Below are 25,016 nucleotides of genomic sequence, written 5' to 3'. Positions count from 1 at the left end.
CAAGTTTCAGTTGCTTTATTATATCTTGCACCATTTACATGTGTGGAAAACTGTTACAAAAGGCACACAAGTACTTTGATTTAAAATAGCTTCTAGTGCATTGATGTGGTGGGGGGCGTGATAGCATTGCATCATCTTTTAAGCCATGGTTTCATTGGAAAGAAGTTGCTTCTGGCACCTCCTTTGCTTAGCATTGTTTGTCCAGTAGCTGACAGGGTTCTGGAAGTCCTTCTCCCAGGCCCAATCTGTTTTGCTTTTTGAACTGTACCCAGCATAAGGCTGATTCTAAGAAGGTATATATGAAAGCTGATGGCTGGATGGTCTTCATCCATAGGTCAGGTGAAAGAGTGAGGAGGGCTTTAGAGGAGATAATGCCCAGAGGAACTAAATAGCTCTGCACAAGGTTTAGAACAGTGGAAGCAGGAGGTAATTTTCTCCATCTCATTTCAAGTAGCAACTAAGTTCAAGTAATGTTCTTCCAATTATTACCACAAGCAACACAGTAGCAGCTACCGTGTTTGATTGCTAAAGGTCCTTTTCCCACCATTGTTTACCAAACTGTTTGCATTATTAATTTTCAAAGAGTCCAACAGGCTTTTGATTCGTTCACTTGCTGGTCCCTTCCTTCTCTTCTTGTCCTTGACACAGTTACTTGCTACAGATGGTAGCAGTAGGGCTGCCAGTCCCCAAGGCTGGCTATTACTCAATGAAGAATGACCTTTATCTTCCTGCTGTAAAATCCAGGCACACTCTCTAGCCAAAGCTACAAATCTATCCAGCTGGCTTTGATTAACATTCTTGCTGATATTGAGGGCCTGTTCAAAGGGGTTCTGGATGTAGAGAGGAGAAGGCTCAGGCTTATTTTGCTCCTTTCCCTGCAGATATTTTAAAGATAGGAAAGACATATTTCACATGGGTATTATACACACAGCAAACAGAACAGTTCAGCTAAGTTATTACAGCAATATTAAATATTATCACCTGACTGCAAAGGTCCTTTGACCTAATAAGGAATTTCTTTCATAAAAAGGAAAGTAGATGTTCATCAACTTAATTAGCCTGTCAATCTAACCATGTCATTTCCCACTCTTTGCGTCCTTTCAATGGCTACTTCTTGTTCACCATAGCACGTTTAAATGTCTCATCTCCTTCAAGGCAATGCACATCTCAGACTTTGTCTTTGATGCAATTCTCCCATTGTCTCTTCTACACCAGCAAGATAAGTTTCAGCCTTCCACTGTTGTCTCCATCCTGCCCTTTATGCATGGAATGAATACCTTCTCCCATGTTGTCCTTCATGCACAGAATGATTTCTATAGCTCCATTTGTTAAGCCAATATGGCTACAAAAATTCCTCCAAAACGCTCCATTCTTTCACAATGCCCACTAAAGAGTTAATAATTTTTTAAAAGCAGTAAGTTATTTCCTCCCCTGGATTTCCCCCAGTGCCTCCTGTCTTTTGCACGTCACTCTCTCAGATTTGAAGCTTTCCACAGTGTGATCTGCCTTCTTGTGTTTTCTACAGTGCTGAGTGCCCTTTCACTATTCTAAAGTAGTCTTTTGAGCTGTTTAGGCAACACCAACTGCTGCGCACCGTGGTGTAAAGCTCATGGGCTCTCTCACAAACTAAGGAAGGAACCAATTCCATGCCAGAGTCTGTTTCAGGTCCTTGCCTTAGGGCACAACTTATTGGTTAACAGAAAACTCATGAGTAACACCAAAACCAAGCAATTCTCCTGCCAACCATGCCCTGCAGTCCTTGGAGGCTTCGCCCTTGGCTCTCTCAGAACTGAAAGGAGAACACACCCTTCCTTTAAATCTCTTACTGGTTCAGGGACAGGAAGGTAGCCCTTAACCCTTACCCCGTCTATTTTACCCTATTACCCAGAGGCAATAGGGAACACAAACAACAAATTCTCTCTTATTTGAAAGGAAGAGGCCAGGGAGTCCTTATACAGGTAGCAGAAAGCAACAACACAGAAGAGCTGAAGGCCCGCTCCACACAGCAACTTTTAAATGTGACCTACGTAAGCAGTTTGGTCATCTTATTTATTTACATTTATGCAAATTCTAAAGAAGGGTTATCTTAATTAGTCAAAAGTTAACAATGTTCAGGTTGTGTCTGCAAATTAACTTTTCTGCCATGTCAACCAACTGATAAGTCCCCACATACTACGACACCTAGCAGTGTTTGTGTAAGTGCCTTCTGTGAATATCTGGGTAGGTGTCTCCTAGTGTCTGAGCAGGAAATTGAGTGCCCAAAGGGTACACTCACATAGCAGCAGATGGGACAACATACTCTGGGATCTCCTATCTCACAAAGGGCTAGTAAAATACGGACTGGTTAAGCCAGTTACAAAACATCGTTAGGGAGTCCTGTAAACATTGCAAACAACTGTGCTGAATGAATTACATGAAGAAATGCACATGCCAGAATAGCTCTCTAAGCAGACACAAAACATGTAACTGTCAGAGTTACTAACCAGATTTTATCCATTATGAGTGGGCACACCAACTGCGGTGAACAGCTATGCCAGTAAATAGTTTCAAACTCAGTTAGAAGCTGAAGTATGGATGGGGTCTAAACTCTGGGTTCCCAATCCAGAACACAGTTATTTAAAACTGCAAAGTGTTTAGGGATACACTGTTTGTATGAAGACCAAAAAAATGTTGGATTGTGTTGTACAGTCCAGGTTTAAAAAAAACCAACTCTCTAACCACTAAAGTGGGACAAAGGCGGCAGCTACTGTTGAACAATGACACCTCTCATGTAATAGAGCATTCAGCTGAGAAGCTTTATTGACTTAGTGAGTGCTTTATAATACAACAAATAATTAGTGCTGCAGCACGATCAGGAAGTAGGTGATCAATGGTTTTGCTTTGTTCTACAGACTTTAACTTTCTTTGTGAATCTGACTGCCGGTTTTAAAACTAGTTTTATGGATAAAATCAGTTTACAGCTATTCTATGTGTAATTTCTGCAACTGCAAAATATGCTACACAATTGCAAAACACAAAATGTTTCCTGAATGATACTATTTCCTTATGATAAGAAAATTAATCTTTTATGATTATGAAGAAATATACATTAGATAGTCATGTATTAGTTAGCAGGATAAATGGATCAGGGCAGCAGAATTTGGCCCTTTATGCAGTATTTAATATTTGTACCTCTTTCATATAATGAGAAAGGTGACAGTAAAAGAGTAATGGGAAGAGATTAAAATGCATTTACCTTTCGAATATTTATAGAGTTCTTATTGAAAGCAAAATTCCCAAAATATTCAAAGAAGTCACTCAGCAGCACATCTGAAAGGGAAAAGGGAAAATAAGGAAAGGGATATAGTTCTCCAAGAAATGGAAAAAAAAACACTGAATGAAGATTCACCTACCCAATGTTTCTGTATTTTCTGTAGGCTTAATTTTGTTCACATTGCTAGCAAAGGTACAGTCATGACCTTCGACTATATGCTTATCTTCTGCATCTGAAATGACAAGTTGTGAACAATGTGTTTAAATGTGATATACAGTAAAAAGAAGTCCCCCATATTTATTAAGCATAACTCAGACATCCTCTTCAAAAAGAGAGCTGTACCTTAAATCAGTGCAAGTGGGTACAGAAGATAAACTACTTTTTACAATTAAAGATTTAAATGGTTTAAATTTGTGGATGGGGGAGAGAGAGTGCTTAGGACTCAACAGGAGATTTTTCAAAAGCAAAACTGGGTAAGTGCATGACTCCTATTTGTTCCTTTGAAAATCAGCCACTAAGGGCATGGCTATACTTGCAGATGTAGAACACTTGGAGTTAAACCAGCCTTCAGAGAGCGCGGGAGGGAAAGCGCTGCAGTCTGTCCACACTGACAGCTTCAAGCGCACTGGTGTGGCCACATTTGCAGCACTTGCAGCAGCATTGGGAGCGGTGCATTGTGGGCAGCTACCCCAGCATGCAAGTGACTGCAACATGCTTTTCAAATGGGGGAGGAGGGGTGGAGTGTGACAGGGAGTGTGTTGTGTGTATGTGGGGGGAGAGAGAGTGGGTTTTTGGAGGGCTGAGAGCATGTCAGCATGCTGTCTTGTAAATTCAGACAGCAGCAGACCCCCCCTCCCACCTCTCTCTCTCACACACAGAGCATTCCACACTTATGGCTTGTTTTGTCTCGGAGCAGATAAGCAGCCGGCTGTCAGAAACGGAGCTTTCAAAGGGCATATCCACATTCCTGCAGCGATTCAAAAACAATGACAAGAGTGGTCACTTGACTTAAGGGGATTATGGGACGTTTCCGGAGGCTGATCAGAGCGCAGCAATGCAACACCTCGTTCACACTGGCGCTGCGGCGCTCCAGCAGGGGGCGCAGCAAATGTTATTCCACTCGCCGAGGTGGAGTACCAGCAGCACTGTAGCCGTGGAGTCAGAGCACTCTACGTGCCTTGGCAGCCTGGACGGGTAGTGAGCTAGTGTGCCCAGGGCTCCTTTATTGCGCTGTAACGGCAAGTGTAGCCAAGCCCAAAGACATTTTACACAAGGAGGCCTTACTTATGGCCTGTACCATCACAGATCAGTGGGCTTACAGACACAAGTAAGGGTTGCATGATCAGTATCCTTCCTCTCAGATACTTATCACAGTGCATTGGGATTTTTCTTGAAACATTTCAAGACACCTATTCCACCGTGACTGTCGTAATTCCACATTTGAAATTTCAAAGGGAATTAAAAAATAAAGCTTTTTGGTAACTGATTTTGAAAGCTTTAAAGGTTGTTTTTACTTCAAAACCACTAAAATTCAGCATGCACCTTAGCCTTTATTCTCCATTTCAAAGCCTGGGAGGAAGCATGTCTAAAGGTTAGAACAGATGACTGGTGAGTCAGGATTCTTGAATTCTATTCTGCATTTTTTCGCTGGCATACCTTCTTTGATCTTGGGCAAAACCTAATCTATTTACCCATTTATAAAATGAGTAAAAGCTACCTCACAGGGACATTGAGAACTATTTGCAAGTCACTGAGCCCTCTTCGATAAAAGTCAGTCAGAAATATATCTTTTGCTTTTAATTTCTTTAAAAGTTTGATACTGATGTCAAAGTTGATGAGTATAAATAACGTATATGATACCAAATGACAGTGAAAAGATTATATTATATGGTAGTTTATGGTTAATTTATTGAGGAACAGAAGAAACAACCACCTGGACTTTTAAGAAAAGGCTGATTTTTAATTGTCAGATGCACAGAACAAGCCCACTCTCTAAGCCAGTTAAAATAAAGCTTTTCTGTAAGTACTGCAGCTCTCCTACTGGAATTAAATGAATAATTTAGTCTCAAATTAATGTTGTCAATGGAATTTAATATTGTGACTGGAAAAATTAAAAAAAGCAAAATAAATCTAAGTGTCTGATTCTCCAAAATATTCATCTTGCAACAATGAATCAGTAACAATGTTCAACGACTTGGACGGTCTCTCAAATATATGGCATTTGCAACATGCAAGATTATTTTGGACCATCAAAAGTGACCGAGATTCACACAACTCAATGAAACCAGAGTGGAGAGAAAACACATGAGCGCTAGTTCAGTCCTACTCCAAAATGGATATGTTCTTACCTGCTAGATCTTTAAGTTGGTCTAGAGTTGGAATGATAGGTGGCGTTCTCTTTTGAAGGAAAAACAAGGCCATCATTGTTAGAGAGAAGTTTGTAATCCAGGGACCGGGAATGGTACTTGTGATGCCATGTACACGGGCCCAGCACCGTACACTGAACACAAGAGCTCTTACACGTGAGTCAAGGCTACCATATATATAAAGGAGTTCTGAACTTCTCATGGCAACTCTGTGAGACACAAGTCCAAGGAACAAATTGTAAACATTAAAGAGAATTGCCAACTCTCAAATGTAACCATAACACATGCTGCTCTAAGATGTAACAATTATAAAGAAAGAGGATCTTTTGTTCAAATTGTTGCATATGACATAAAAGTAGGAGAGAACATCTGAAAATGTCTAGGATGAAGTTGCGGGTGGCCCTATAATTAGGGACTTAAGTACAGAGGAAGAGAAATACTATCAGTACACTTTAGCAGTGGAATTTGCATTGTGTAAAATGTCCATAAAAAAATAAATGCAACATTATAATGGAGAAATAAAGCATTCCAGAGTTAGAAAATGCAGACTTAATTTAAACTCTTATGCTTTTGAGTATCTTAATACATGATAAATTGTCTAATACAAAACCAAATATAATCTGGAATTTCTTAGATAACTTTGGCTACAAAGGGTTACAATACAATGCATTCAAAAAATCAAGTAAAATCTAAAGACCTTAACCTCAATGAGATCTACTAAGTCTCAGTGAGATCTACAAAAGAAGCCACATTTAAAGAAAGTCAATTCAGCAGTTTTCAAATTATGAAGGTCTAAAGTGAAACATCCCCAAGTTTGTGACAGTCCAGTGTAAAGTTTTTTTTAAAAGCAAAGTATTAATACCACAAGAGGCAGGCACGGATACACGAGTTACTGGCTCCCAGCATTGCACGTACTCCTCTAGGTTATGTGGCATCACCTCAAAAGGACAAACAAACTTCCTAAAGTATAAGTCAGATTTTGGGAGTAGAAAAGTTACTTTTCTTTTAAAATTTAGACTGTGCTGAAGTGCTTTACACCATCCCCAATGTTCTATGCTGTTTTAGAACAAGCAAAAGTGAAGACAATTCCTCCTCCATCTGTATATGCACCAAAAAAGAAAAGGAAAAAAAAAAAGCTTTCTACATGCAAAACTACTGAACCGCATTTTGCAGTCTTAGTTTGTTCCACAGCCTCATTGCGTATATCAACGCTGCACACTAAACCCAAGCTCTGACTCAGATTTGAGCACAAGCCTACCTACCATCCACACCCAAATCTGCCTGACTTTGGTCAGCAATCACTTAGGACCTGAGTTCTAGTACCCTGCTAGTGGGTGGGTCAGTGTGTCCCACCATGGCTAAGGTCTAAACCCTGTCATTCTGCATGGTGGTTGCAGCTTAAGCTGCAGACCCAAGACAGAAGATCTGTGTAGCACAGAATGGATGTGTTACAATAACTGGACCTGGCTCCAAGCTGTACTAACCCCAAATTTACAATGCACTGTGGACACTCAAGTGCCGGCTTGGAAACAAAGTCCACAAGCCCAGGTCCCACAGACCTAGGTTTAAAATGCAGTGTGGACATAGCCTTAACATGTCAAAATTTCAATAAAGGCACACAGAGTACTCACAGTTAACTTTAAAAAAATTTCACCTCTGATCTGAGTACAAGTTCAAAGGAATTTTTCTCTAAAGTTTATGTGCAGTTAAAAAAAGGAAGGAGGATTATGATCATGCTATAAAAAACAGATCAGTCTACACATACACGTCAGTTACCACGTTCTCCCTTTTTCACATGGCTGTCCACAAGTAGAATTTGTTAAGAATCGGACGAGCAGGGAAGGGTACATGTTTAACTCTGACTTAAAAATGATAATGCAACGAAAGAATTAAGTGGCATACAAACTACAGAAGTAGGCAATTTAAGACCCTGTTTTCAGTTGCTTATAAGTCAAACTAACAGGGAGAAATTTTCCATGCCAGGCATATGTCTTAGGATACATTTTTTTGGAAAGTTTCAGCGAAAATGGTTCAGCCATTTCCCAGAACAGGACTAGGGAAAAACACAATGTTTTGCCTATGTTAAAATTCAGATTCCACTAAGCAGCTCTAGTGCCTCTGTGCTTTGGAGTGGGGACCTGAAATTTGGCAAGGGGTTTGCATTGTGTCAAGGATGGGCCTTTTTCTGTTCCCATGAAATATCACCCAAATGTGGCCAAAGTTATAAACTTCTGAAAAATCTGTTCACGTACATTTAGTAAAGAATTGCAAAAATTGGGCAGCTAAATTCTCCAAATGTTCCATTGTCACTGGACATATTCCTGTGTTTTTATGGGTTTGGGCTTGTACCTTTATATGCATAAAAGAGAACAGCAGCTCACAAGTCACAAGAAATGTAACTAAAATAAACAAGAGTCCAATGGACAACAGGGAAATGGTAAAGAAACATTTCAGTTGGAAGCTTCCAAGAAGTTATTAGCTACAGTAATACAAATAATAGTAAGCATACTTATTTTTACTGATACTATCATTTACAATTAAACAAACCTAAGTCTTGCAGTTATCAAGAAAAGACAACCTCATCTGGTTCTACAACGGTACTGCCCATACAGTATAGTTAAATTTTGGCCCATAGTCAGCGATTAAATGTAGTTCCTTGCTTTGCTAGTCTCCTCTTCCTCTCTTGTATAATCACTTTTATCACTAATGTACAAGATATCACAAGTAAATACTGCAGGTGATGCAACAGTCTCAGGAAAAAAGTCAGAAAAGTAAAGAGGAGGAATACCAAAATTAATTACAGGCATAACTCAGGAGCTTGTTCCAGTGTCTTCTACAGCACACCAGATCTTTCCCAACCCATGATCAATAAAAACAAAACATGTACATGCCTCACTGGCATTCATGTGGCTATTTGGTACATGTAATCAAAAAATGAAAGCAAACCTAGGAAGAGAAGTGGCAGGCCAAAGGGCTATTTTTAAGAAATCTACTCCCCCTATTGGGCATCATCATGAAAGGCATCAAGTACAGAAACATCAAGTCTCAATTCCTTTCTCTTAAAAAAGAATTGCCTGTTTGCTACTTAGGTGGCAATATGCTAGGCTAATATAAAATAATTCCGTGTTTGTCTGTGTTCAGTCCAAGAAAAAGACAACTTCAAATAACCTGAATCTGATCACTGAAAGGCAACTGAAGAAATATAAATTAACATTGGTATTATACAATTGCCTAGTTCTAAAAGCAACAGAGAATCAAAAAAGTTAATGAAAACCCCATATATTCTTGATTTCATATCTATTTTATTATATTGTTTTGTATCCGTGTATTATTGTATTGACAAGTTTTCACGTCTCTAGTTTTAGAAAGTATTTATAATCTGTATTGTTGCTGCTAAATTAAAAAAGACCAGTCGTCAAAATTAGTCTTAAAAAAAAAAAAAAAAAAAAAAAAAAAAAAAAAAAATTTGAAGAGTTGTCAAATTTATTTCCTACTTTAGACTCATGTAGAAAAGGAAAAAAGTTATCAAATGTATCATTTGTTTGATATACAGACACACATACAGAAGCCTATAAAAGTAACTTTCATTATAGCTTTCCAACATACATATTATTGTTCTATTTACATTTTTTAAAATGCTATTGCCATATCATTACCTATTGTTAGTTGTCAGGTCACACTGGAACCCTGTTGGTTGATGGGAAAATCTCACCAATGGACAGCGAGCATTGAGTATCTTTTGCACACCCACACAGCCAGGGCCAAAGTTGTCAATGCCCTCACCAATCACAGAGAGGATTCTCTGTGATGCTATTCTTTGAGAAGGTACTCTCTTCATCTGATATTCCATATAAAAAGGACCTGTTTTCTAACACAAAAAAGATGAAGGTAAATTACCAGTTCTGAAAATGACGTAAGATTCTGGGACACTTCTGAAAGACAACAGGAATCACTTGCAAAGAATGGTTCGTGATTAAAGATTTAAAAAACACACATTGCAAGTAGTTTTTAGGACTCGATAAAAGAAAACATTTTAAAATATCACTTTATCTTTGCCTCTCTTACATTCTTTCCAGATTAACAACTGGGAAATTAGAAATTCAATTGCTTAGATAAATATATGAATGCTGTAATCTCAGTATTGTATATAATAAGTAGAACAGTAGTTTCCAAGATTTTTTTTCAGTTACGTAAAAACAGAGAGGTCAAGATGAAGCACACTGTTTTAGAGACCTAATTTAATAAAAAACTAGAAACAAGAAGTACAACTAAGCCACAAAACATGTTATTTCCTCTCTTTTGACCAAGGTGTTTGTTAGCTTGTACCAACCACATTTGTGAGGTTCTTTGTTAAAGAACATTTCCTTTTAGCTTTTGGAAAATCCCAGAGTTTCAGCACATTGGTTTATTACCTCATAATGCAGCCCAGATTCTTGAAGACTATTAAATTCACTATCTCAGAAAAGAAAGCTAATGTTCTATGTATTTTATAGAGCAGAACAATTCTCTACAGCAGTATTCTAACCATGCCAATGTGCATTTTCCTATAATGTGTCCTTATACCTGCTAATTCATGTCTAGTTTAGGTTGCAGTAATAAATTTTTATTCGCACTTTTGAAATAACTGTTCTAGCATATTTAAAAAAAATTCTCAGACCTTGTCTTCACTGCATGCTAACCTTGTGCTCAGCCTGTTTCCCCCCTTAATATGGTATGCCTTCACACATCCACATCTTCCACAAGGCCACCACCACACACCAAGCTATAGGGCACACCATAAGGCAGCTTTTAATGAGTGTTGCTATTACGAGGTTTAATGAAGTGAATACGTACAGCTTAGGAACCCATAACAAATCAAGATATCATGGTCCTCCAATACCTTTCCATAAACCCACTGGGCACCCCTCCTATCCCATTACTTTGCCATCTACCAGTGCTCTCACCCATGACTGGAAGTGGTCTACCCTCATATCCCTTTGCTCAGCATCCATGGTCCCACCCTATCTGCAGTTTCTCCATACTTGCCCACCTCTGGTGTTTGAAACAACAGAACAGCAGCCCCTAAGCCTGTGTATCAGCCACCTGACCATATGAACACACCACAATCTTGGTGCAGCTTTGGACTAAAGGTGAGCAAAATCCACATTTAACACCAGAGGAAAAATATCACATTGATCATGAGATTGACCAGATGGGACAACAGGACATGGAGAAGATAAATGGGATACAAGATGAGCTACTGGAAGGCCAGAAATAAAAAGAAGAAATTTGGTGAGAGCCCCAAAAACCTGTCCATTTTATGGTGTGTTGAGAACCCTCATAAGCAGAAAAGCCCATTTCAGCACAGACTCATCTTCAGAGCCAGTGTGGAAGGGAGTCTGGAACCTGCATGTCTGTGAAGATACAACCCAGCCTCTCCTGAATAGCCAGCAAGGAGATGGAGCAGAGGAACTGGAAGAGGAAGGTGGCCTTAGCCTGGGAGACAACCTTTGCCCCGATTTACAGGAGCTGTTCCCTTATACAGCCCAGAAAGTCACAACATGGTGGAGGCTTCCCAGACAGAGGAAGCAATGAAGGACTCAATCTCAGGCCAGTAAGATGGAGGCTGTCACCTTTGTTATTATGCAGAATATTACAAAATAAATATATTATCTTATAATCCTAACTTGGATTTCAGTTAAGGGTGGATGCAGCACCATTATGCTTGAATATCCTCCAACCCATCCCTCTCTTCCAATAATGCTAGTCAAAATGGGGTATAGGCAAAGAAAAAGAATGCAAATTGGAACTTCACACAGTGGCGGAATGCAGCAGCTTTTTTTTATTTTTTAAATGAAAGTGTCTAATACTAAAGTTTAAAGGTTTGTGGACATATCCTGGCCAAAATATAAACTGCCATAAAATTGTACTCAAAGGCACTCACCACTATCCCAACCCACCTGCATGTTCAGACCCCATGCCACCAATGCAGCCAGTTTATTATGGATATGATTTTGGTCCAATCCTGGAGAGTAACTCAGCTCAGGACAATTGCACCTGTATTCCCCTTCCATGCATCAACAAAGTCACCCAGTTTTAGGGTGGCTCCCAGCCATCACCTCTCTTGGGAGGAGACTAGCATCTTTCTGCTTCCTGACTGGCATTTTTTTAGGCTGCACAATTCCCTGCCTACACTGTGCTATTCCCAGGAAACCAGACAGCCTAGAAAGGCCAGCATCTGCGCTTCACTTTCTCCTTAGAGGCTATAAACAGTGTAATTACCAGACATCTCCTTCTAAGCAAGCATGTTTATTCTTAAGATGACAACATTACATGGAACACATATTAAAAACAATAAAGAGAACCTACAAGCTAAGAAGCTTATCAGAGGTCACCCCAACTCCAACCTCAGGCTCTGGCAGATGTCAGCTCTTCCAGCTTCCCCTATGGATTGAGGCCCCCTTTTAAACAGAAGGTTCTGTCTGTTTGCTGAATCAGCAAGAAGGCCGTGAGTCAGTTTAAACTCAGGCTACTTTAGCCAAAAGTCCTTTCTTTGTCTGTTGGTCTCTGGAGAATTCAGTTAGAACTAGTATATACGAGTCTCTCTGAAGGTGTTACAACCTGACTGAATTTGCCTAATCACCCCACACTGTCCATAATTCTTAAAAGAGCTGTGGTCATCCTCCCCCATGGAATTACATACAATAGCCGGCCCACAACTATACATAAATTGAATATAGTAAAATCCCCCAAAGATATTGCAGAAAACTGCCATATCTGTCACAGAAATAAAACAGAATCTGTCACTCAGTAAAAGTTTCAGGTGATCTCTGATATCCCTTGGTAAGCCTCCCTCTGCCACTGTCATAACTCGAAATCACTATCCAGTCATTTATCAGTCCATCTGTCGCAAGGCACAGATTTCTTTAGCATAAAAGCAGGGCCTCATCCCCGATACCTGGAATAACTGTTCTGTCTTCCATTCTGGTATCTGAAGCAGCACATCTTGTAAGGATGAAGAGGGTGCAATATACTCACCACTGCTGCCATGTCTTCCAGTAACAGGCTCCCCACCCATTCTCCCCTCTCCCCAGAATTGTTTTGGATAGTCGGAAGGTAAAATTAACATGCCATTTATTCTCCTGGGATAATTCCAGGCAGAAATTTGATGGCAGAATGAAAGTGCAAAGGGCACAGTATTCTTTTGAGATAAAAATTGTTATTTTACATGTGGCTACATAGACCGACAATAAAATTGCATGAATTCTAGGGCATGCAATATTTTTCCTCTGTATTTCAAGAACAAGTGCACCAGCATTAGACTCATTAAGGAATGGCCTGGCAACCAAGAGACCACTCTATCAGTGATGTGATGGAGTTGTCAGGATGACTTGATAATGGAGGTGCACAAGCTCACTTTTTTAACATCCATGAATTTCAATAAAGGTGAAGAGAAAGGAATTTATTTCTCTAGTGCATGCACCAATACTACATTTGAATATAAGGCAAAAGCCCAAATGCACCATGCAACCCCACTGTTCAGCCCCATTGTACTCACCATGTAACTTGACTATGCAAGTACAAATGCCATCCCTTACAGTCTTTGCTGTAGCAGACTCCGTGGTGGTAAAAGGTTCATTTTTTGGTGGTCTGCAAGTATGCCTTGAATCAGGATTGTTGGCAAGCCAGTAAAGTACTCTCATTTAAGTTCACTTATATTGTGAAGCACACAATACGCCCCAATCACATATACTGTGTTAAAAACTCTACAGTCCAAACAAGTCAGTAAGCAGTGCCATCTTATCTTTAGTTGGCCAAAGGCACATTCCACTACCAATCTGCATTTGCTAGCATGTATTTAAACTGCCTCATTCTCTTGATGCGCATCAGAGCCAGCAGACTGAAACCAGGGGAGCAGAAGACACCTTAAGTTGCCTAAAGTCAAAAGTCACAGCTGGCATGGACACTGCATTGATTTTGGGCAGGGGGGGAAGATAACATGTCAGCTTACCCAAGTTGAAACAGGCCAGATCTCTAGAACACCCTGGCATCATGAACCCAGCCAGTGTATCTGATGTAGGTATCCATGGATATGCCCTAGAGGTACACAAGAGCCTTCATAATAATGTAGTATCATTTCCTATTAATATACTTGCTTGCCTGAGATGGTGGATGGGTATATATGTCCCAATCAATCACACCTGTGCGGTTCAGGAAGCCCATCTGTTTAAGCCCTGCAATTATTTCAGGAATATTTCCAATTTTGGCAAGCCTGGAGGACAGCACATCATTAATTGCCTTGCAAACTTCAATGACCACTGAATTACCTGTAAATTTTCCAAACCCAAGTGGATTGCCAACAGATCTGTATCAGTCTGAGGTTGTCAGTTTTCACAAGGCAAAGAGCAACACAATTCAGGACCATTACCAGCTCTCATGCTCTCTGAAGGGCAAGGTCCCCATAGAGCTGTGTGAATGTGTCTTCATGTGAAAGTTCTGGGCTCACTGCTGGTCATCTCATGTTTCCATCACAAAAAGGTCTCACCAGTGAATGCTTGTATTCCTGGCCCAGAAGCAGTGGTCTGAGGAGGGGTTATCTGTCATTACAAACAGCACCTGCTTAGTTCAGGCCTCCGCGTCCAGAGGGTCCTGTGGAATTGCTGTTGCTATGCTATTTCTAACAGCAATTTGCTGCCTTTGTATTCTCTAGCCTCAAAATAATCTTTGAAACCCCTGCCAATGTCTTCTGGTAGCAAATGGTGCAGGCACACGAAAAAGAAACACTGCCTCCATAAAAAGCAGTAGTTTTAGACCCTGGTAATTAGGGATAGGAGGATCCATACCTTTGGCCAGCACATAGCAACACAACATCACAACAACTAGGTTACTGCCAGGAAATGAATTTCATGGGCCTAGACCATTCCATCCAACAATCCAAACAGTGAACTAACAAGTTGCACAACACCACCCCGAGAATATGAGCACAGTGTGACAGTGAGTTGTGGCATCATGAATCTCAATTTACAAGCTCAGATAGCTGTACTGTTTGTCATAGCCAGTGCGGCAAAAGAGTGTGACAGCAATGTGCTATCATCAACAATGTGGTTGCACAGCAGCAGGGCAGGCTACCATGGGTTGACAAGTACATGATTACTTACCCCATGGTTACATGCAGTGAAGAAAAAGTTTCATGCTATTTCCTTCTTTTGACACAGCATCATTACATATGGACACTATTGGTTTTTATCTTCAAGTCCACTTGTTGCTACTAATCTGACAATATTCTAACTGGATGAGCTCAATGAGAAAACCCAAAATGGCTTTTGTAGCCTCACTGAGAATGTGTGTCAACACCGCCAACTAAAACAACAGCACTGCCAAAGGAAGTGGCTTTAGTATCTTGATTGAGCAGAGCTCCATTAAATGGCATCAGCAAACAATAGAGTGGGGTTAGGGAAAACAAGCAAGATAACCTGTAGCTTTAATTTTACAATACAGGGTGGACAAAAATGAATTACTATTTTTTTAAAATCTGATTTCTATTTAAATGGAACTCTTATTTAATTTAAGTACATTTTGATAACGTATGTAATCTACAAAAATCATTTAAATTAGAAAAAATATTAGGCAGGACATGTTTGTGGCCAAAGTTTTAAAGAAAGTCAAACCACTGAACTGGTGGAAGTCAACGGCTAAGCACATGTAAACCAGCTTTTGACAGCCTTCTTGCAGGTGCAGAAAGCTATTTTCCTAACTTCAGTTTACTGCACTAGTTCAGTTCAATGACTAGTTCATTAAAACGTAAGAAACCGACTGGCAGCTGAATTAGGAAAGCTTATTTTCCTCTTCCAATCTATGAACAAAAACGAATTGTCGGATCTACAGTTCTGAAATCCTGAAGGACACGGCAAACAGAAACAGTCAGTTCAATTCCCTAACTACATATACTTTTTTGTTTAATAAATCTGTTAGGTTTCTATCAACATATTTTTTGCATTTAACATACTTTTTTTCCTCATGTATCCAGCACATTTAATATGTTATCAGTTAAATAAAACTAATTTGAAAACACTGTTTTTATGCAGTTAATTCCAATTTCCAAATAGAGCTTGCCACAAATCACAGGTAAAACATTAAATCTAGTAAAGAAGAAATGCATAATTCACAATTTTCTAACATAATACAAAATGTAAAAATTAAGAATGAATAAATGTACGCTAAGCTTAAACTGTTTAAATAAATGTGCATACAGTGTATCCTCCCGGTTAGCAAGAAGTAGTATCAATTTTAATGTAAAGGCTACGTTTAGTTGCAAAAAATCAACATTTTAATGGTTACCAACTAATGAAGAATCAACTTTTCTTTAGGAAAATAACTAAGTACAAACGCAAAAACAGATTTAAATGATTTAAATCAAGATTTCCTGCTTGCTGATTTAAATCAATCCACCCTATTACACTAAAGTGCTAGATGCCAGCTGGACAGATTTACTAAAGAAAATCCAGAGCAAGACATCTCAGACCTGCTCACATCCCGGGTAATGGCCGAGAAAGATTTCAATAGAAGGAAGTTCACCTATGGAACACTGTTCTTGAGTTTAGTTCAACTGACTAACAAAATATTTAGAGGTTCTATGAATGCAAATTGCCAACATTTCAGTACATTCACTGCATTCATTTTTATTGGCAGATGTCTTCTCAATTTGTTCTGATTAATGAAGTTAGTTGGTGCAGTAAATTATACAAACCCAGTACCAGAAAAACTTGCCCAACTGCCATGGGTAAGTGCCAATAATTGGGCAAAATAATAATTACTCATTCATATACTGCCATGAAGCAGTGAAATACAGTAGCATACGTCGGAGGTGGGTCACAAAGACTAAAGAACTGAAGTGAGGGGTCATTAGACAGACTGTGGCCAGATCGACACTAGAAAGTTAGGTTGATCCAGCTATGTCGCTCAGGGATGTGAAAAATATGCATTCCTAAGTGACATAGTTAAGCTGACCTAACCCCCGGGGTAGACAGCTCTAGGTTGACAGAAGAATTCTTCCGTCAACCCAGCTACCACCTCTTGGGGAAGCGGATCAACTACAGCAACAGGAGAACCCCCTTCACTGTAGTGAGTGTCTGTACTGAAGCAGTACAGTGGCCTTGCTGTAGCAATTTAAGTGTAAACACAGTCCTAGTCTTACAAAATATGGTGCCCTAGAAACTTAGGACATGCATGGAAAATTCAACAATTTTATATTAAGTTTTTAATCTTCCATGATCCAAATTCTCAGAAAAAAAGTGTGTGTCTTATTTTAAATGAGCCAACTTGGAAACAAATTGGTTACTTCACTCAGCAAATTCAGTTTGGGGGTTTAAAGTATAGACGTCTATTCTAAGCCCTAAGGGTTTTGCCCTGGTGCTTGTCACTGTGGCATCTGAATGCCTCAGCATTAACTATGAAGTGCAGTTGCTGTACAGTAGAGTGAACACTACAGTTTACTTCTTGCCATGATGAGAAAAACCTCAGTTTATTTTTACTCTGTTTCCACATCACAATTGTTAATTCATTAAAGGTCTCTATCTCTGTACACCTCGCCCCAAAACACCAAATCCTCTTAACAGACTCTTGTGAGAGACTTTATCTGAAATCTTTAAAAAACCTCAGTATAGCGTATCCACTGTTTTACTTATATCACTATGTGGTTAAATCTGTCAAAGAATTCCTACAAGTTAGAGACATGCAGTTTACCCTTACCGTTCTTGTAGGGCTCCTTTCAATTTCATCCAGGTCCAAAAACATGTCTAAATCACATCCTAATTTGCCAAAGGTATTCACTGAGGAGCCAAATGGCTTCACTGTGCACTCTGGGAAATATGCACATGCAATTTCCTGAATCAGAGAACAGGCTAGAAATCGGAGCTTAGTGTTCTCCTCTGTTAGCTGATACTCATCCATTAGTGTGTACAACTGATTACTTACCTAAAGAAAAAAAAACAAACATCAAAATATATGTTAGTTCCATTTTCTTATTTGTTTGCTCAGCATCCAGTCTTTCTGCCCTAATTTAATACTCCCCTCAGAGGCTATTTCTTCAACTCCTTAAAATGAATGTCAATGGCACGTCACTCCTATAGAAGTAAACAAAATATTTACAAATTAAGATGTCCTCTACAGCTTTAGACACCAATTCCTTCATTTCAGAAACCACTACAAATTTATAGATATTATTGAGGATTCTTCCTTATGGAGCAGCAAAGTAAAACCAAAAGGAAAAAGAAGATAATAGATCCAAATGAAAACATGAACAGTGTAGGCCATGATACCCAGCATTTTGACTCTTATCAGATACCAAAGTATTCACCATAAATGATGCGAATGCATCCTGAATGCCCCAATTCCCAGGCTATTCAACTCGCCACTGGTGGTTAATCTAGCTCTAGCCTGTGAGGTTGCAATTTGGTAATGGCTTTTTTTTTTTTTTTTTTGGAAAAAAGTATTTTTGTTTTGAAGTAGTAATGGAATGTGCCCCTCAACTCCACAAATCCCTTCATCCTATCAAGCCATCCAGTCCATTACTGGTGCAATTTCCTACTGCAGGAGAGTGCCCCCATTTCTGTTCAGTCATCTGCAGTGGGTACCATTAGCTCAGCTCTGAAAGGTATCCCAAATATCTTTGCACTGATAGCAGAAGTGCATCAAAGAAGGTGCTGTGACAGCCTGTGCAGAGTTCTGGAGTACATATGAAATTCACAGGTAAATAAGAGGAGAGTGAAGAAAGGTAGAGGGATACATTCCTCAGCTGGAGAACAACACTGGTAGGATTCCATAATTCTCTCAGACATTAACACTGTAAGCAATGTCCTACTTAGCTTAGGCCTAAGGCTTTCCTGTCTGGGACTCTCCGAGCATACTCTTTGCTCACTACCGTTGAAGAATCTAATCACCATATATGAACCAAAGTGGGCAGTCTTTGGGCAAGATTACAGTCCCAGTTACAGCACTGTATATCCAAAGTAACTCAGCACAAGTCAATGGAGTTAGTCTGGATTTACACTCTTACACCAGTATAAATCCTGAGTAACTTCATTGGCCTGCCTGCATTCCTGGGATGGGATACTACAGAATGCTTAATCAGGAATTCTGCTCTACTAGATAGGGAACATTTCTCCGCTAAATAATTTTTCTGTGTGGAGACCTAAGTCCACCATCACTTCTGGCTTGATCAGTACATATATGTATTTCAGTCTAAAAAAAAAAAAAAAAAAAAAAGTGGATATAAGAGGTATATTTTACTTATAGCCTGGGAACCTGGTCCCATATTGTAATACTCCAAGAGCCCTCACTCTTATTACCTTCAAGAGAAGCTTTAGTTAGAGTAATAAATAAAGAGCAAAAAAACCTTGCTCTGGACTGAAGACTCAAAAAAGGTAAATATTAATGTATTGTAAGACTTCTGAAAACAATATTTTCCCCCCAAAAATTGTAGGGAAATTGTACAAGTCCTCTATGCTCCTGGCTTAGCCTGATATGTTACATTACTCAGACATTATACTTCAAGGTATCAGCCCTACTCTCACAGTAGTTTACTTAAACATGCACCTCCCTCTCCCTTCCACCTCTTTTCACCGTTTTTTCCTTCTAATTTTTAAAGCTTAGAAATATCAGAAATATCAAGTCTTTCTTGTTTTTACTAATGGATTCAGATATGGGCTCAGAAATCTCAAACCTCAAGTGAAGGCGTGGGAATAGTGGAAATAAATATCAGTTTCTTGAAGAGTCAACTGTTTAATACAAACAGGTGTTAAAAAAGATTTGCAAGACTGAACAGAAGTAGACCATCTCATTCAGAGATTGCTTTCATACACACTAATGGTCATAGCAACTAAAGTAACCACTTGATGTATTTATTTCAATTTATGAAATGCACTTATCCAAGGCAATCCTCTAATAGCTCAGATAAATATTTCTGACCAGTGGAATTAACCTGTAAAATCCCAAAAGAATCTTTAGATAATTACACATTTCCATATGCAAAATTAAAAAAAAAAAAGAAAAAGAAAAAGAAAAAAAAGTAACCTTAAGAGAGCTATAGCCATAGACTTACACTGTCAGCACTACAAAGCTTCTGAACAAGATCATTGACTAAAATGGTGGATTGCTTATGACAGTGAACTGGTGCTTGATCAGCAGCTTGAATTGATGGGTTTTTCAGTGTTAAAGTAAAAAGTCTAGATTTAAATGGAACAGCACATTCCTCTTCAATGCCTGGGGTTCGGGTAATATCCTGTAGTGAAGCTATGCTGTCTTTTTCAGAAAATTCTACCACAGCGTAGGTACCCTAAAAGCATTAAAAAGTGAAGAGACATGGTAAAATAGCTGGTACAAGGCATAAACAATTACACTGATATTACTGTTGCAACAGTAATCACAGCTGTCTAGATTCAATATGATTTTTAGCCTATGCATTTCACACTAATTCACACCTCAACACCTTTATACTCTTTCACAAGCTGTCAAAAAGAGAATTTAAGATGTATACCATTTGGCATAATGAACACATTTCTGCATTAGAAAGTAATCAAACTAATGAAAATATTTATTTCCACTACTTAGATTTAGGAAGTTGAACGTAGTGCAAATGACTATGTTCTGCTGTTAGGCAAGCAGACTGAGTGGTATGAAAGTTACTGATAGAGCTTTAGCCCCGTCCAAAAATGTGTGCTATCTTCAACTCATTTTGGGTGTCACTATTCAACTAAAAGAAACAAATCTTGACTGAAAAATTTAGAAACAGAAATAAAAATTCTTGATTTACTTAACATCTTGTAAAATTTAACAAATATGAAAAGAAACACACAAGTAATTTGTCAAAGAAAGGTTTCAGAGTGGTAGCTGTGTTAGTCTGTATCAGCAAAAACAACAACGAGTCCTTGTGGCACCTTAGAGACTAACAAATTTATTTGGGCATAAGCTTTCGTGGGTTAGAACCCACTTCATCGGATGCATGGAGTGAAAATACAGGAGGAGGTATAAATACATGAAAGGATGGGGGTTGCTTTACCAAGTGTGAGGTCAGTCTAACGAGATAAATCAATTAACAGCAGGATACCAAGGGAGGAAAAATAACTTTTGAAGTGGTAAGAGAGTGGCCCATTATAGACAGTTGACAAGAAGGTGCGAGTAACAGTAGGAAAAAAAATTAGTATTGGGGACATTAAGTTTAGGTTTTGTAATCACCCAACCACTCCCAGTCTCTATTCAGGCCTAATCTGATGGTATTGGTTGGGTCAATTTCTCCCTACTGACCACACACTTGGTAAAGCAACCCCCATCCCTTCATGTATTTATACCTGCTCCTGTATTTTCACTCCATGCATCCGATGAAGTGGGTTCTAACCCACAAAAGCTTATGCCCAAATAAATTTGTTAGTCTCTAAGGTGCCACAAGGACTCCTCGTTATTTTTGTCAAAGAAAGATGCCCAACTTTTGAGGGAGACATGAAAACTAATTTCTCGCTTTTGCCCAAATTCAACTCTTAACAAAAGATTTTAATATAAAATACTCCAAGTACGTACATAGCTTTCATAAAAGTAGTGACTGTTAATTTTTCCATGATGGGACAAATACTTGAGAAATTTTTTCTCACTGATCTTGGCTGGGCAGTTAATTAAAACAGTCCGTTGTGCTTGCTCTAGCCTTTCTGCTTGCACCTCAGGAAATGTCTTCTTCCGGCTACTGACTTTAGAATCTGTGGGAGGGGGTAGAAAAAAAATTGTAGGTTTTATACAAATTTTGGTAGCTTGATGTTAAGGAACCTACAGAACTCAATTTTAAAGAAAAAAGTTTATAATGGGCAATCCCCCAAAAGAGAGGTTCTCTGCCCACATCAATTTCTCTTCACCTCCCTACTGTTTTACTTGTTCACCTCTAGTTTTCCCTTCTCTTCCCATGTGTGCACTCCCAAGAGGTTTGCACTGGTGCTCTTTTTCAGCACACAGTATTTCCCCACTGGCACTGAAAGGTGCCACCGTGAAACTGGGAACAAAAAGGAACCCACTCAGCCCCCCCCCCCCCCCCCCAAACCAACCAACCAACACCACAGGAATGCTATATGGAAGTGCAATTCTTCCACAATTTTACTAAAGTCAGATAAGGGGGAAAACCAACAACAATGAATTCCCATCCCACAGAAAATGTATTTCTATAGTGAACCTGTTATGTTGACATTAACGACTAGCTCGCTATTTTCTATGTAAAACATCTACTTAAACTGAGACAGAGCATATTACAGTTGAAAGCAGTTGTGATACAAATGCACAACAATCAGATAGTGACACATTCTTCAGCCCAGACCAGTGCCTCTCGTCCTTCCTTGATCATAAAACTTTATACAGAATACCCAACAGAATAGGGTCTGGAAACTTATGCCAACTCCCCCTTAATATTGTGCAATACGTCTTAGTGTAGTCGTCACATTTCTCTTTTCCCCCTTCTTTGTTTTTTCCTTTTCTGTCTTTTTTTTGTTTTGCTTTCTGCTTTTTATTCTCTCCCCCTTCCCCCGCAATTTTCTCTCTCTCATTTCCCAACTTTTTGCTTATTTTCCCCAAGTACTTTATGCTTATTTTTCTCTCCCACCCTTTTATCTGTTGCAGGTTCTGTCACCTTACCGCAGTAGCTGACACTAAATCAGTGGTTCTCAACCTATTCACCATTGTGGGACGCATATGCAGCTTTCTGTGTGTTATGTGGGACTCATCCACACAATATATATACTATCTGTATGGCCCTGAGGATGACACATGGGCCACATGTGTGTGCTGATTGGGCTGCCCACGAGCCGCAAGCTGAGAACCACTGCTCTAGGAAATGCTGCTCCTTGCATACTGTCTGTGTCTGTTGTACAGAGCTGGCAGGCAACAGTGCTATTTAGTGTCACCTGAAGAGGAGCTGGTGGGAGAACACAGAAATAAAGAGGATGAGCTGCTGCCACTATCTGCAGCACTGAAGCTGGGTTTCTGAACAAATTATCAGGTTTACACAGTAGCAAAGTGGTACTGACCTTTAACAGTAATGATTAATATGTGTTGTACAAACACATGACAAATATGATCACTGTCCATTCTATGTGATGCTTGCTAAAGCTATTCCTAGCAGGGACTTTTGTTTGTTTATTTTTAACATAAGAATCAGCTCTTTTGAGAATCCCAGGGATTCCGTAAACTCAACTTTCAATAATTCCTGAACAATTTTCTAGGAATAACTGGCAGCACTCTATGAAGAATCATATTGACCCTTTTTCAGTCTTTTGTATTTAACTTTAAAAAAAAAAACACCTTTACACAAGTTCAACTGATATGCTTAATGAGAAAAAAGGTCTATCTTGAAAAAAACTAGCCACTAGACACTGAAAATAATATATTTCAGTTTTTAAACTTTTGTTTCTTAACATGACTATTCAGGAGGAAAAGTCAAGATAGGATGTATTCAAATGGGTTGTTTCTGGTTTGCAGAGATTAAATTTAGATATTTTAACTTGCATGGTATGCAAGGCAAAAACTATTAAAATATAAGCAGATACAGTTTAAGTCCTGATTAGACATAGCCTGAAACAGAACACTGGAATTACCAACAAGTACAGTAACGAATGTGACAATGCTCTTCAAAACTAGACGCTTAGTACCGCATCTTCCCTGGACACATATGCCCTCCACCCGCCTTTTGACAAAAACAGGATGGTTATTCTCCCTTGATCTTAGTGATGCATATTCAGGAACTGGTATATGGCAGACAATGACAGTTCTGCCACATTCTAACATAGTGGTGTCTAGCATGCAGCCCACTGACTGGAAATAAGGTGTAAAACTTTTAACAATGAGAATAATCAACCACTGGAACAATTTGCCAAATGTCATGGCGGATTCTGCATCACTGGGCATTTTTAATTAAGATTAAAAATGTTTTTTTCAAATGATGATATGCTCTAGGAATTTTTTGGAGGGAGTTATTGGGCTTGTGTTAAGCAGGGCAACCTAAATGAGCACAGAGGTCCCCTCTGGCCTTGGAATCTATGAATTTTGCAACGTGGTCTCATTTCACACGGCAGCGCAGCCCCTATGGGGCAGGTACACACCTCAGCCTGAGGGAAGGCTACCGGTTCCTGTAGCATCGGCAGGCCACCTGCTCCTGACGGTAGCTCGGAGCGAGGCTGCACGCAACCCGCCCGGTTTGTACACAAGCTGCCAACGCAGCCCCTCGAGCAGGCAGAGTCTAGCCCCTCCCAGCCCTAACCAAAGCCACGGGGGCTGGCGAGTGATTCCCACGAGGCCGGCTCTTGCGCGGAGGGCGAGCCGCGGCGGGGCGGGCACTACAGTTCCCCGGAGAAGCCGGGTCACAGCCCGCTGCGCTCCACCCGCGAGGCTCCCCCGACAGCCCCGCCCGGCTGCGGAGCTGCTATCAGCCTCCTGGCCCGCAGAAAGATGGAGGCGCAGCCCCAGACAGACCCCGGCGCCCAGCAGCCTCCCACCCCATTGTCCGGCAGCACCCCAGCCCCAGACCCGAGAGCTGCCCCCTTGGCCCAGTGCGGCCACCCCCAGCCAGGCCCTGTCCCGCCACAGAAGCCGCCTCACCTGCATCCTCCCGGCCAGGGGCCCTCTGCGCGGCGGCGCCGGTGGAGCTGAGCCGGACCGGGCTGAGGCGCGGCCTCCCCGGAGCGCGGCGCGTCTGGCCTGTCCCCGGCACGGGGAAGCGCAACCGGCACCACAGCAGCAGCAGCCGCCCCATGCGGGACGCCATTACCGGAACGTGAGGTACGGGTCAGGGTGAGCCGCCGTGCGCAGGCGCGAACTCGCGCGGCGTACGGAGCGGCATGAGAGTCAAATCTCGCACCTAGTTCTGCTTCTTGGCTACTGCCGCCCGGAGTCCAGCCCCCCCCTGAAGCCACTAGGAGCCTCCACCCGGGCTCAGTGGGACCGGGATCCGATCCTCCAGCCGCCGCCCGTCACCCATTCGCCTCACCGGGCTCGGGCCTGATCCTACGGGGTGAGGGCGCTGCAAGCCCCTGCTCCCGGGGGCGCTCAGCATCCCGCAGGCGGGGTCCCCGGCGCCGCCAGCCCGCTCCGGAGCGCGTCCAGCGCTCGCTCCGCATTAAGTGGTGTAGCGCGCACCTAATATCAAAGAGCTGCTCCTCCTTTTCATGCGCGGCGCGTTGCCGCGCTGTGCGAGTGCCCTGGCGTGAGCCGGGCTTGGAAACACGCGTTTCGGCTGAAGGAGGCGCTCCAAGGGGCTCCTGGCTGCAGCGCAGCCCCCGGCCGGAGGCACAAGCGAAGGTCCCGGTCCTGCAAACAGTAACCCACGTGCATATCCTCCCGTGGGCCGCGCGGAGGGCAGCCTGTGACTGCCTCGTGCGACCGTGCCCACGGGCTCC

General features: G+C 40.9%; 1 protein-coding gene across 2 annotated transcripts; it reads right to left on the bottom strand.

Annotated features, from left to right (window-relative positions):
* LOC102938555 (mitochondrial poly(A) polymerase) lies at window positions 1–25,016 on the bottom strand. 2 transcript variants are annotated; one of them, XM_037890924.2, is made up of 9 exons: window positions 24,220–25,016; window positions 21,169–21,341; window positions 19,697–19,930; window positions 17,347–17,571; window positions 9,276–9,487; window positions 5,602–5,828; window positions 3,393–3,485; window positions 3,236–3,309; window positions 1–875 (listed from the first exon to the last, which is right to left on the bottom strand). In XM_037890924.2, exons 1-9 carry the CDS (start codon window positions 24,383–24,385, stop codon window positions 510–512), a joined length of 1,770 nt encoding a protein of 589 aa, XP_037746852.1. In that variant the 5' UTR covers window positions 24,386–25,016; the 3' UTR covers window positions 1–509. The 2 variants fall into 2 exon arrangements, with proteins under 2 accessions (XP_037746852.1, XP_037746853.1); XM_037890925.2 differs by lacking the exon at window positions 19,697–19,930 and having other exon boundaries at window positions 24,220–24,772.

The sequence above is a fragment of the Chelonia mydas genome, chromosome 2 (genome assembly GCF_015237465.2).
Source record: "Chelonia mydas isolate rCheMyd1 chromosome 2, rCheMyd1.pri.v2, whole genome shotgun sequence".
In the NCBI taxonomy this organism is placed as follows: domain Eukaryota; kingdom Metazoa; phylum Chordata; order Testudines; family Cheloniidae; genus Chelonia; species Chelonia mydas.
The sequence above is the reverse complement of the archived record's forward strand: the minus strand, read 5'-3'. Positions and strand labels throughout refer to the sequence as shown.

What these genes read in the sequence shown, in the direction of transcription:
- LOC102938555 (XM_037890924.2), bottom strand. Translation starts at nt 24,385, where the DNA reads ATGGCGTCCCGCATGGGGCGGCTGCTGCTGCTGTGGTGCCGGTTGCGC. An exon ending in CCCTGGCCGGGAGGATGCAG is followed by an intron (nt 21,342 to 24,219) that starts GTGAGGCGGCTT and finishes CCCCTCCCACAG; the next exon opens with ATTCTAAAGTCAGTAGCCGG. An exon ending in AAAGGAGCCCTACAAGAACG is followed by an intron (nt 9,488 to 17,346) that starts GTAAGGGTAAAC and finishes TTTTTGTGTTAG; the next exon opens with AAAACAGGTCCTTTTTATAT.